The 13,082-nt window shown below is 40.3% G+C and overlaps 1 protein-coding gene across 3 annotated transcripts in view; it reads right to left on the bottom strand.

Annotated features, from left to right (window-relative positions):
- Nucleotides 1–13,082, bottom strand: part of GLRB (glycine receptor beta) — a 1,402,573-nt gene that overhangs the window by 467,882 nt on the left and 921,609 nt on the right. For all 3 annotated transcript variants that reach the window (XM_044079822.1, XM_044079823.1, XM_044079821.1), the window contains exon 8: nucleotides 8,596–8,748. In XM_044079822.1, the coding sequence (XP_043935757.1) occupies nucleotides 8,596–8,748 (153 nt within the window). The remainder of the gene's footprint in view (nucleotides 1–8,595; nucleotides 8,749–13,082) is intronic.

The raw sequence follows: 13,082 nt of genomic DNA, 5'->3' as shown, positions 1-13,082 counted from the left end.
CTGGATACCACCTTAGGCAGAAATGTAGGGTTTGTTCTCAGAGAGACCCTGTCTGGATAGAAAATGATAAAGGGTTCCACAGCCATGAGAGCCTGTAGCTCTGAAACTCATCTTGCAGAAGTTATTGCTAAGAGCAGAGCTGTTTTCCAAGATAAGAATTTTATGTATGCATTAGCAGCTGGCTCAAAAGGAGGTAAGGTGAGTTTTTCCAAGACATAATTGAGGTCCCATGCAGGTGTTGTTGTTCTCCTTGGAGGCCTTAAGTTTTTGGCTCCTCTGAGGTACTGCCTTAATAAAGGATGAGAAAAGAGTGGTGGCTCTGTATTGTAATGAGCCGAAATGGCAGAGGCATGGATTTTAACTGACGAAAAAGATAGGCCTTTGTCCAGCATCTCAGTTAAATATTGCAAAATCTGAGGAATATTTGGGACAGCTGCATCAGTTCCTTGAGCTTGGTTCCAAGTGCAAAATCTCTTCCATTTCCCAGCATAGGATTTTCTAGTACTAGGCCTTCTGGCTTCTAAAATGACATCCATCACAACTTTACTGAGTGGTGTGGTTTGCATGGCTACATTATCCACCATGCTGCCAGGTTTAGGGTCCTGAGTTGGCCGTGCAGAATCTGATTGTTTTGCTGGGACCATTAGATGAGGTATTTGAGGTAAGGTCCGGACTGGGCATCGGGACAAGTTCCTTAAGATCGGATACCAGTACTGGCGTGGCCAGTCTGGGGCAATCAGAATAATTTTTGTTTCTCCTGCCTGACCTTTAGGAGTACTTTGGGGAGGAGAGGTAGTGGAGGAAAGGCATATACTGATAGGTTTGTCCAGTTGAAAGATAAGGCATCCACTTTCCAAGCTTGTCTGTGATAAGTCCTTGTGCAGAATTTTCTTAGTTGATTGTTTTGAGGGGAGGCAAATAAATCTATGTCCGGGCGTCCCCATTCCATTGTTATCATGCTGAAGAATTGTGGATCCAGGTGTCACTCGTGGGGATCCGGTTTCTGCTTAGTTCGTCTGCCAGAGTATTTTCCTTTCCTGGCAGGAATTGTGCCTGCAGATGAACTTGGTAAGTCAAAGCTGTGTCCCATAAAGCCATGGCCAGTCTGCATAGGGGGTAAGAATGAGTTCCCCCCTGCTTGTTTATGTACCACATGACCGTGGTGTTGTCTGTCTTTACCAGTAGTTGTCCTGGATGAAGTAGGTCCTTGAAGGCTGTCAGGGCATTTTGAACAGCTAGCATCTCTTTTTGATTGATATGTAGATGCTTTTGGTTTGTGGACCAGGTGCCCTGAATGCCTCTTCCTGCCATGTGTGCCCCCCCAGGCATAATCTGATGCATCCGTTGTTAGGCTCTGCCTGGCTGGGGATTGATATGCAGATGCTTTTGGTTTGTGGACCAGGTGCCCTGAATGCCTCTTCCTGCCTCTTCCTGCCATGTGTGCCCCCCAGGCATAATCTGATGCATCCGTTGTTAGGCTCTGCCTGGCTGGGGGTAGTGAAAATGGCTGTCCCTTGTTTTGGTGACAAGCCTTTGCCCACCATCGAAATTCCTGTTGCAGGCAGGGTATTAGAATAATCATTGTTTCCAGACTGTGGCAATGCTGTGTCCATACACTTTTTAGGTACCACTGAATTTTCCTCATATGCAGCCTTGCATATGGAACTAGTAAGATGTAGGATGCCATGAAGCCCAAAGCCTGCAGAATATTTCTTGCAGATAACTGGGCCTGTGTTGCCATTTCCTTGAAATAGGTAGTCAGTTGCCTTTGTTTGTCTGGAGTGAGATAAGCCATCTGGGCAGTTGTAGTTAAGCTTGCACCCAGGAATATTATCTCTTGAGAGGGTACTAGTTTTGATTTCTTTTTGTTGACTGTGTACCCTAGGCATGTTAAAAGTCTTATCACAAAAGTCAGATGCTGTAGTAGAATATCCTTGTTCTCTGCTTGTATGAGGCAGTCGTCCAAGTAAGGATATATTTGTATTCCTCTTTGTCTGCAGTAAGCAATTACTGGTGCCAGGCACTTTGTGAAGACCCTGGGCCCAGTAGATAAGCCAAAGGGCAGTGCAGAGAATTGGTAATGCTTTGAGCCAGCCTTGAATCTGAGGTATCTTATGCATGATTGTCTGATTGGGACATGCAGGTATGCCTCTTTTAGGTCTAAAGTCATGAGCCAAACCTTGCTGCCCAGCATGGGCAGAACTGCTGTAAGGTCAACACCTTGAATTTTGGTATATCCAGGAAAGTGTTCAGAATAGATAGGTCCAGTATTGGTCTCCATGCTTTGTCCTTTCTGGGTACCAAGAACAGTCTTGAGTACAATCCTTGTCCCTGCTCTTGCTGTGGTACTTGTTGAATTGCCCTCATGTCCATGAGAGATGCGACTTGTTTTTGTGCCTCTGCCCATTGATTTTTTGGCAAGTCTGGCCAACCGTTTGCTCTTGGCAGGGTATGGAAATGAAACTTGTAGCCTTGTGACACTATGTCTAGAACTCATTTGTCCTGGGTTATAATGTGCCAATTTTGAGAAAACAGTGCTAGTTTTCCCCCTAAGGGTGCTGCCAGAAGATAAGTGCTTGGTGCAGGCAGGGGGTAGTCATTGGGACTGTTTCCTGTATGGTTGTGATTTGTCTTCTCCACCTTTGGAGGTAGAGGCACTCCACTGCTTAGACCTGTAGGAACCCTGCGGCTATGATCTGCCTCTAGGGCATCTGGATCTGCCCCTTTGAGGTCTGTCTGAGACTGGAAAGGACCAATTCTTTGTAGGCCAGTGTCTGCTAAATCAAGGTGGCTGTACCTATAAGAAATCCTTGACCGTTTGCATAGATTTAGCTTTGTCCTCCATTTTCTTCAACACCTCTTCTGCCTTAACATCAAATAAGGTATGTTGTAAAGGAGCATCTAATAATTTTGCTTTAACATGGTCAGGCAGAATTTGTTCCTTTAACCAAGCATGCCTCCTAATGACAGAACCTGTAACAGTGGCCCTGCAGGAGGCCTCCAGAGAATCGAGCCCACATAGCAAAATATGCTTTCCAACTTGTTCAGCTGCATGCAGTAAGTCCTGCATTTCTTTGTTTTCTGCACATTCAGAATTTGCCATCATTTTCTGTTTAAGCAGTGTCATGATATATTGCTGATATTTGAGCATATGAAACTGACAATTTAAAGCCCTTATAGCCAAAGTAGCAGATGTGTAAATCTTTTTTCCCCATCTATCCAGTGCCCTAGAATCCCTGTCAGAGGGGGTAGGGTTTTCTGCAGTAGAAGCCTTGACCCCTTTTGGACCCTGTGACATAGTTTCTGGGTCTGCAGAAGGGCTTTTGAAAAGAAATTTATGAGATTCAGGGACCCTGTAGTATCTGTCCAGCTTAACAGGAGCTGGAGGTAAAGAGTCAGGGGTCAGACTAGACTCCGAGAACACATCATCTACAATGTCTAACACAGGTGGAATAGCTAGAGGCCTGTGTTGAGGTAGTAATAGGAAGTCTCTGAGCCTTTTCTTAGATTCTGAAAAATTTTGACTCTCCCAGTGGAAATGTTCCCTCATGGTATGCAAGGTTTCCCCAAAAGAGTAGTCCTCAGGAGGAGAAGCTGAAGGAATTGACTTTTCAGCATCAGAATCCTCATAGGGGGTTAGAGAATATTCCTGATCAGAAGAGGAATCAGAAGAAATGGAAACCTGATCTGAAGATTCATAGTCTGTTTCTTGCCTAGGCCTCTTATCAGGAGGGGGACGGGAACCCCTGATCAAAGTAATTAAGTCTTCCGCCATTTTGAGCATCTGTTTTTTGGGCATGGAGGCCTGTCCTTGTAGCTGGTGAACTTGTTTCTTTGCCTTTAAAGGTGTTTTAGCCTTTGTCTTTGAAGTCGGTTTAACATGTAATTGTTTGGGTCTGAATACACCCTCAGAAGCAGATGCCTGCTCAGCGGCTCCGGACCCATCTGAGGGAGTTATCTCCGAGGCTCCAATACCTTGAGATTCCAGCGGCCTGGCTGACTCCACGTGGGAGTCGGTAGCGGCCTGCAATTCTAAAGTAGTGGGCGTCAGGGGCTGCGAAAGCGCCTCACTGAGGACTGGCGAACCGGCGACTTGCTTAGGAGAAGCTTCATCGTCAGTTTTGGGCCTCGGTTGCCTGTCTTTTTCTTTTCGTTTTTTTGTGAACTCCGGTAGTCGGATGGGTATCCGGCGACATTGTATAATTAAATCTACGCCTAAAATAGCTTAATGGAAAATCGTACTGATGCTTAATAGTGCATTGGTTAAATCTAGCACAAAACCGACAACTAGCAACGTCGTGGTCAGGGCCTAGGCAAGGAATACAATAAGAATTAAAGTCCTTATGAGGTATTTGCTTCCCACAAGAAACACAATTATTAACTTTTTCTGACATCGGTCTGGAGCAAGAAAAAAGTTTCCCCAACAGGGTACTTAGCTTTTAATGAAGACTTCAGATCTGAAACTCGAACACGAAAATCTCAGGAATCGGCCAACCGGCACTTGCGAACTGCTTCTGTTTCGGGCACCGCGTGGCAAGAAAGACTAAATAAAATGGCGTCAGCTGCATCTTTTATACCCCTGACGACCTGACGTCAGGGAAGAGGCAACAGCAACCGACGCAGGATCCAAGACTTTGGAATTCAGGCCGACTGAGGGCAACCTGCCAGCAGGATAACCCAAATGTAATGACTGCAACAGTGAAACACGAAGAATATTCTCCAAACTCTGGATCCCACGCAGTTTGATTTTGTGAAGGGTAGAGCATGTGTGCTCATCTTGGTCGACTTCTTTGAGTTAGTCACCAGAGCTGTGGATGAAGGCAAGGTGGTTCATACAGCCTACCTTGATCTGGCCAAGGCCTTTGATACCATTGCCCACTCAGGAATCATATAAAAACTCACTAAGCTTGGCATCAACCCCTATATCACTAGGTGGGTTGCAAACTGGCTCACAGGTAGAACCCACAGTGTGAAAGTAGCTGACTCCAAGCCAGACTGCCGACCAGTCACAAGTGGAGTCCCACAGGGTTTGGTCCTGGGACCTCTCCTGTTTGGTATCTACTTTTCTGAAGTCCAGGCCAATATGAAGGGACTCTGGCTGACAAAGTTCGCAGATGACTGCAAGCCGGTAGGTACTATTAACTCCCAAAGTGATGTTGACATCCTATAGAAAGGCCTCACTGAGACCAGTAACTAGTGTCATAACCATGGCCTTAAGCTCAATGCCAAAAATGTGTCGTCATCCCCTTTGGAAAAAAAACAAGTTCCTATGATATACCACATAGATGGTAATCCACTGAACACAGAAGGCGTTATAAGAGATCTGGGAACACAGGTTGACAGCAACCTCTCTTTTGAGCACCCCATTGCCACTGTGGTCAGAAAGTCCTTCGATGTGGCACATCTCATTACTACGGGTTTTGCATCCAGGAAGAAAGAGGTCATTATCTCCCTCTACTCTTCCCTCATGAGGCCAATGATTGAGTACAATACCCCATTTGGCATGTACCTCACTAAACACCTGCAACAACTGGAGAGGCCACAAAAGTACCTCACAAAGAGGATCATGGGCCTTAAAACATTTGGCCTATATGGACACACTAAAAAAACTCCAACTATTCTCTGTCTCATATCGCCTACTTAGAGGCGACCTCTGCTTGACTTACAAAGCCATGTCTGACCCAGCTCTGTTAGAAATGCTACATCTGAAGAAATCCCAATCCCTCCACACCACACGCTCCAGAGACCGCATCCTCATTACTACAATCAACAGAACATGCTGGACAGACAGGTTCATAACCCAGAGACTGACTATGCTATGGAATAGACTTCCCATACATGTCAAGCAGAGCACCTCAGTGGCCCTCTTCAAGAGAAACTTGATGAGTGGATGGGAAATAGAAAATTCACCCCAGAGATCACTCCAGTGGCTTTACTCGACAGAGGCACCAGGAACTAAGGTCGGGTGGCACAATGCCAGGGTAATCCTATGGGCTAGGCTTGTAAAGGCTCCAGGGCCATTAGCCTAGAACACACCTATGAACCAATGAACTTCAAACACTGGAATGGCTAAAATCAAAACAGCACGTATACTGTATTTCCTGTAGAAATAACCAGTGTCACAATCTTTAGTAAACTGGTATTCGCCTCCTCTGAGTCTCCAATCAGCCAATTCACACTTCAATACAATATCACAAACTCAAAATGGCTATCATAGCTCAACATTTGGTTTGGTAGTTTATAAATTATGGAATAACCTTCCAAACTCCATTGATTAAATAAACTCAGGTCAGGCTTCTCAGATAACCCTTAAAGCCCATCTAGTCTTAACATGAATCCACAACTGCCCTTTTGCAGTAACCTAAGTGGCATGGATCCTCTAATCTGCATGACAAACAACAGATGAAAACCTAGTTACTGAGCTTAAGGACACTATAGACACTCAGTACAGTCCCTACATTAATGCTCGTGTAAAAACAAAATCTGAAAGTTATATATGTTTCCAAGCATTAACCTAAACCTACTATACATACACAAAGGTATACTTTTGAAAAATTACTTCTCTATGAATACCCGCATCTTGCAAAGCATACTAATGCCTTTCAATGCAAATATCTTCTTATGGTAATGTAACTGTTAATGTACAATAACACTGCCCCTATTTGAACTCTTCTTAAGGCTCCACTGAAAATGCAATAATGTCATTGTTGCCGTCATCAATCCCCTTTTTCACATTTCACATTTTTAACAAGGAGTAAGGATGTCACATCAACATTAGTCAATGTGACCAAATCAAAGAGAGTCAATGCAAAAATCCTTGTTAGCAAATGTGAATGACTGAATAAATAAACTAACACTATGTAGTTGGCGTCCTTTGCTAAACTGGCAACCCCACTTCTCAATGGAAGAAGGCAAACCAGTTGAAAAAAATCTGTTTTTTAATTTAAAAGGAAGATCTTTGGGCAGATAACAGCGAGTAAAGTATAAACAGCTTACTTACTCTACCAAGCTTATTCACTTTTTACCATACTCTATTACTAACGTTGCTGTTTAGAAATGTCTTCTATTTGACAACAGAAAGATGTGGCTAGTTCTATAAACGATATGATAACAATGCAACTTTTATAGATACAGAGAAATACTGTGTGCCACCTACAGTATAATTACATTTCAACTATCTGGAAAAATGTACCTCGAACCTAAAAGTAAAGATTTACAAAACTGTATTTTATACAATAAATACGTAAATGGAAAATGTGAATATGGTATGTTTTCTTTTCTATTAATGTATGTGTGCCTATGTCTTAACTAATAATTTAATAAAGGTGTTTAAAAATAAAACATAAAAAAGAATACTGAAGCCATGTAAGCAGGGTCTCATCTATCAGATGTTGGTTATAATAAATAATATATAATATAATAAAAAGCTCTTTACTAGTTATGACCTTTACTGCGGTGGAGGTGCTGTGGTAGCATTGTCGCCTCACAGTAAGACGCTGTCCTGTTCGATTCTCTGGAGATTCTGTGTGGAGACATGCGTGAATGGGTGTACCTTCGTTGCAGGTTGTGCGTCAGAGCTGGCAACTCAGCATGTAAAAATCTACTGCCAATCATTAGCAGACCGGAGTTCCGCTGTGGCGAACCCTAACCGGGAAAAGCCGAAAGACACAACTCAACACAATTAGTTATGACCTTTACACGTTTTTAAGATAATCATTCAGTATATGCACATTCAAGTATTTCCAGGAATGAGCATCCTTCTCCCCTGCGCATTGTTAAACATATGCTCATTGACTGAAAAAAAGGTCTTGTAGATTTGATCTTAAACAGAACACTGCAACCTGTTTTGGAATTTTCTTATGAAAAAATAAAATTAAATTACATTTTACAAGAATTATTTTGTCACTTAACTTTTATGCCTCAGTCTCAGTACTGTTGCAAATGTTGTGTTTATAAGACATGGACTTGATTCTTTTAAGAAAATTCTGCATTTATACAAAGAATATAGCAATTCCACTCTTAAATGTTTATCTAGCATTACTCTATGGCCTCCAACAGCCTGTACTGCATCTTTACCCACTGCCAGTGACACATTCATCCACAATGTTGTTGGGAGTTACAATGCCAACCAGCAATAGCAGTCTGTCTCATCTTACAATAAAGTACACTGATTCAGTAGCAATCTAGGGAGCAGTTCACACACTTTACTAATCACTAGCACAAAATGCTATACTATCAAAATCAGTATGACATCTTAGAGGATGTAGTGTTGGACAATTAACTACAAATCCAGCCAGAAAAAAACAGCATCATTTTCAACCAGAAAAGTGTTTATGAATCTGACCTCTAAGAATTTTTAAAACGGTCAATAAAATATGAAAATAAATCTTACACAGCAGCTTGCAAGAATAAATGTATTCAAGAAATTACTTATAATTTAAAATTAGTTTCAAGAATACTATTTAAACCAGGCATTTTGATTACTAGTTTTCCAATAGTTTTGGATTGTGATTAAGACACAGAAACATTTTATACATTATGTAGTTAAATGCAATAAACAAGGACTAGTTTTTGATACAAGCATAGGTAGGTTACCTAGTGGCACTCTTGCAGCACTTGCATCAGGATTGATCCAAAAGGACAGCCACGACAGCACAACAATCAAGAGTGTTGGAGCATAAACACCCATCATGTAAAATCCAACTTGTCTTCGCAGTGTGAAAATTACTTCTACACATGTGTAATAACCTTTCAACAAACAGGAAACAGAAAAATATTACAATGAATGTTAGCCTTCAACATGGCATCTCTGTTAAGAAAATATTGACATTAACAGAAAAAAGTGTGGAGTCACAGACAAATCCGCAAAAAAGTGAGAAATGCCACACGATTTCCAGTCATGTAAAGTAACCTTGGCTTTCTGTATATATTATTAGCAAATATTTGAAACTCTGAAGATGTTACATTGCCAAAAGTAATCCTTTGCACAGGACTCACAGATGTGGTACTTGATACACTTCATGCTCAGGGGTAGTACACAGAGAGATGCCCAGAAGGCTTGCTAAGCAATTAACAAATATACCGCTGCTGCAAGGTACCAGGTCCAGAGATCACACACTAATGTAAAAGTGTGAAAAGTAAAAAAAAAAAAAAAAAAAGTTCCTTAAAAAAAAAAAGAAAAAGAAATAATACATGAAAAAGTTAGGCAATTTTAAGAATTGATTGATTTCAACACACAAATGATTGACACACACAATCAAAGGGCACAAAATGTTGGCACCTAAATAAAAACATGTTAATTATTAAGTGTAACACAAAAAAAACAACAAAAAAAAAAAAAAAAAATTCAATTAAAATGAAACGGCAATACTAGAGACTTTAATACTTTATGGTGTGTTAGATGTAGTCTGCAAAACTTATTATTGATTCAAAAGAGATCAAAGATTCACATACATCGGCACTCAACAGGAGAAAAAGGAAGAAGAGGAAGACAAACATAATAATAGGAAAACAGAGAGAGAGAAGGCTTTTGTGCCTTTCCATCAGAGATCCATCCATCACACAATATATTGTGGGCCACCACCTTTATTTCACAAAATTAAAAATTAAAGAATTTAAATTAAAAATTAAATAGAAAATTAGAATAGTATTATTTAATTAATAAACTCAATGTAATATGTATCACTTAACTTAAACTTTAAAAACATCAATTAATACTATTTCCTACATCCTTTTAATACTATTTAATATATATTTATATTTAAATATTATATTATAGTTAATTCTTCATTAATATATATTTCAATAGGACAAATATATATACAATAATATATATACAGAAAGGTCTTTTTATTTGCTTTTCTACAACACACAACAAGACATAAGAACTCCTACCACAACTGACCTTTCTTTTCTTTTTTTTTTTACTAAGAGACCTACTAGTCTACCATTTTACTTTCTTTATCTTTCTAAATATCCCATCATCTTACTCCTTTTACTGCCTTGCCTATCTCTTGTGGTATGGGGGGTTGTTCTGTTTTTCAGCAAGTTTTTTCTTTCTTAGCAGCTTACTTTTGGCTCAAAACCAGTTTTTTCTAAGAACTTAAAGGTGAAAAACAATAACAAAAAAAATATTTAAATATTTATTATGTGGTATTGTATTTTTCTTTTTTCTACATCGAGGGAAAGAATTTTTTGTTCATATTTCTATATCTTATACATTATTAGAGTTTTATTCTGGAGAGGAGGAGGAAAGCAGCTGGAAGTTAGCATTATTTAAAAATTAGAGGTATGGTATGGTTGTTTAAATAACATCAGTTATGCATTTGACCACAAGCTGGAATTTCATGTGTTTTATGTTTATGTTTTGTACTTGTTCCTTTCAAATTAAGGAACTTTTTAATCTAAGTACTTTTACACTTCAGCTTTTGCTGTCTTTTATACACACACTTTTTACATTAGTGTGTGAATTTTATAAGTTTAAATGAAATGCGCAAGTTCTTGTGGTGTATGGTGACGTCATGTATGACTAAAAGTTTAAAACTGATCTTGGCGCCAATGTTTTGTATTTCTGATGAAGCTACTGCCTGAGCAGTAGCGAAAACGCTTTTTGGCTTTTTGAATAAAACTGCGTTAAAACTCTTTTGCGTGCTTCTCTGGACCTGGTACCTTGCAGCAGCGGTATTGCTAGCTTTGACTTCTTGTTTGGTTTCAATTAACAAATATAAAAGCAGGAGGTTCACCTAAGTGATACATTATAGTACAGCACTGAACCCCCTGTATGAGTAACAAATACAACAGAGGCTTACTGTATGGACATATAACTGTACACAATTTGAAGACTGACCCACGAAGTATAAAGGCTGAATGGAGGCACTTCTTGAGGACACTAGAACATGGCTCCAATAACTACCCCACTACCAATGTGCTAAGACCACAGAAATGTCACAGGCTCAGTACAGCCACCAAAGAAGTAGCCTATGGACATCCTGCTGTCCCATACTACCACATATACTACCGCATATACACAGAACCATTGAAAGTATTTCCAGTTAACAGCTGTCAGCCTCAAATGCAAGTTGCACAGACAGCAATAGCTATTCTACACATGATCTGCAGAATTACACAATACCCAGTGACATCCAATGTGCACAATAAAACCCACTGCTGGCCCATTCTAACATACATCTTTCACTATGGAGCCATATCAGTAATGTGTGTAATGAACCTGACTGCAGACACTAACCACCTAGGGAAGTGTTTCAGAAAACTAATGTCATTCAAAGCCAGGAGCACTGTAATGAGATGTTATAAGTAGGAATATTTAAAAAAAAAAGCAGCTAAATCCCTGTTTACTCAATGCATGGTTGTTAGACTTTAAAATGGTGCACAATGTATATGAAAGCAATTTAACACTGTTCTGTCGGTGCAAGCGTTCATATGCACATTCACAGAGGTGACGGCTACTTGTTAAGCTTCACTATTTGGACATAAAGCTGCCCACCCATGCTGATGCACCCCACTACTGTAATGAGTATCGCCTCCTCCATGTGGAAGATAGTAACAAAATGCAGTTTGACAGCAAGGAGAACATTCTGCTGTGCTGCTTTTCTGCAAGATGAATACTAGGGAGACGTGCACCTTGTCCTGAGTAGTGTCGCTATGTACTGTACGTGTGGTATCCCTCAGGACTAGTGGCTGGTGTGCCAATGAATTGTGAAGTACACGGAATTAGTTCAGTACACAGTACATAATGTAAAAATGTGAGACAGTGCATGGATGTCACAGCTGTCACATTTACATCCAAAAAGACTCAGTAATTTGGATATTAAGTTTTCCATTTCATCAAAAATATTGCTTCAAATCGGTACAATGGATAACAAAATTAAGTTCACGCCTGTTTTATTACCTTCTCTACTAACTGAAATTCTGTCATAAAGAAACACAAGCAGTAAAGTGTAGGACTCTGAAATTCCTTTCATGGTATAGTGCTGCCTGCACTATACAATCAATACCTGCTGCAGACTTCATTGCTCTGTGCAGGCTATCAGTGCCATAAATACATGAATATATTACACAGTGGTAAAGTGATAACCTTTTTCCACATCCTAAATTACCTCACTAATTCTGATTGGGAATGGGTACAGGGGCTGCTACAAGCCAGTGTGCAAAAGCAGTATGATCAAGATCTCCCCCTCTTCAAGATAACATAGTTAAGAAGCTGCTGTCTAGGGTTGCTTTCTGCTGTTTCCTGACTGGATAAATGTCAAGAGTCCACCCTTCTATTAGAATGTTCCTATAGTTATATTGAAGAACTGAACAAATATCGTCTGGTACAGAAGGCCATCGTCCTGGCTGTTTCTGTTTTAGATGGACACCTCCTTTCTGTCTGTCAGTCTCATGGTCAGTATACTACTAATTATTACATGCAGGTGCCTCTTTACATATTCAAAAATGTTAAATATCATGCTCCTTGCCCACAGGCACCCGTCCCATATAAAGTTACAAGTTATGCTTGCTGCCCCAAAATTTTCACTTCACCATTTGCATACATAAATGTACTGCTTATTGTCCAAAGTAGCACCAGTCCTAGCTCCATTCTTTCCCCAAGCATTACTAGCACTGTGCCGAACCGTTGTAGCGCACCATGACAAGATGTGGCATACTAAACATATTTAAATATCTGCCACTTTTACAGCTGTTTAGGATGCAGTCTGCATATTAAAAGTTATGATGATGCCAAAAACACAGAACAACCTAATAGCATGCAATGCATGTAAATGGATAGTGCTGTACAGGAGCAGCTAGTGCTGAGGATGTTTCTGTAAACATGTGTTCTCCTCCTTGCAATATAATGCACAAGTTAAAGGCTTGCTACCACAATGAGTTGGAGAAAGGCCATTCTCCTGCTGAGGCAAAAACAACCATACCAAACTCCAAGGAAATATAACCTGCTGCCAGGTTCACTGTTACGTAACTGCTCTTCATTAACTCAGGGTCAGAAGAAGATGAAGACAGAAGCATTCATTAGTATTTCAGTATACCATACCATTGTTGCATGAAGTGAAACAATGCAACTACAT

The sequence above is a fragment of the Protopterus annectens genome, chromosome 8.part0 (assembly GCF_019279795.1).
Source record: "Protopterus annectens isolate FY-2018-M chromosome 8.part0, PAN1.0, whole genome shotgun sequence".
Lineage (NCBI taxonomy): Eukaryota > Metazoa > Chordata > Ceratodontiformes > Protopteridae > Protopterus > Protopterus annectens.
Note: the sequence above shows the minus strand (reverse complement) of the source record. Positions and strands in the feature narration are given on the sequence as shown.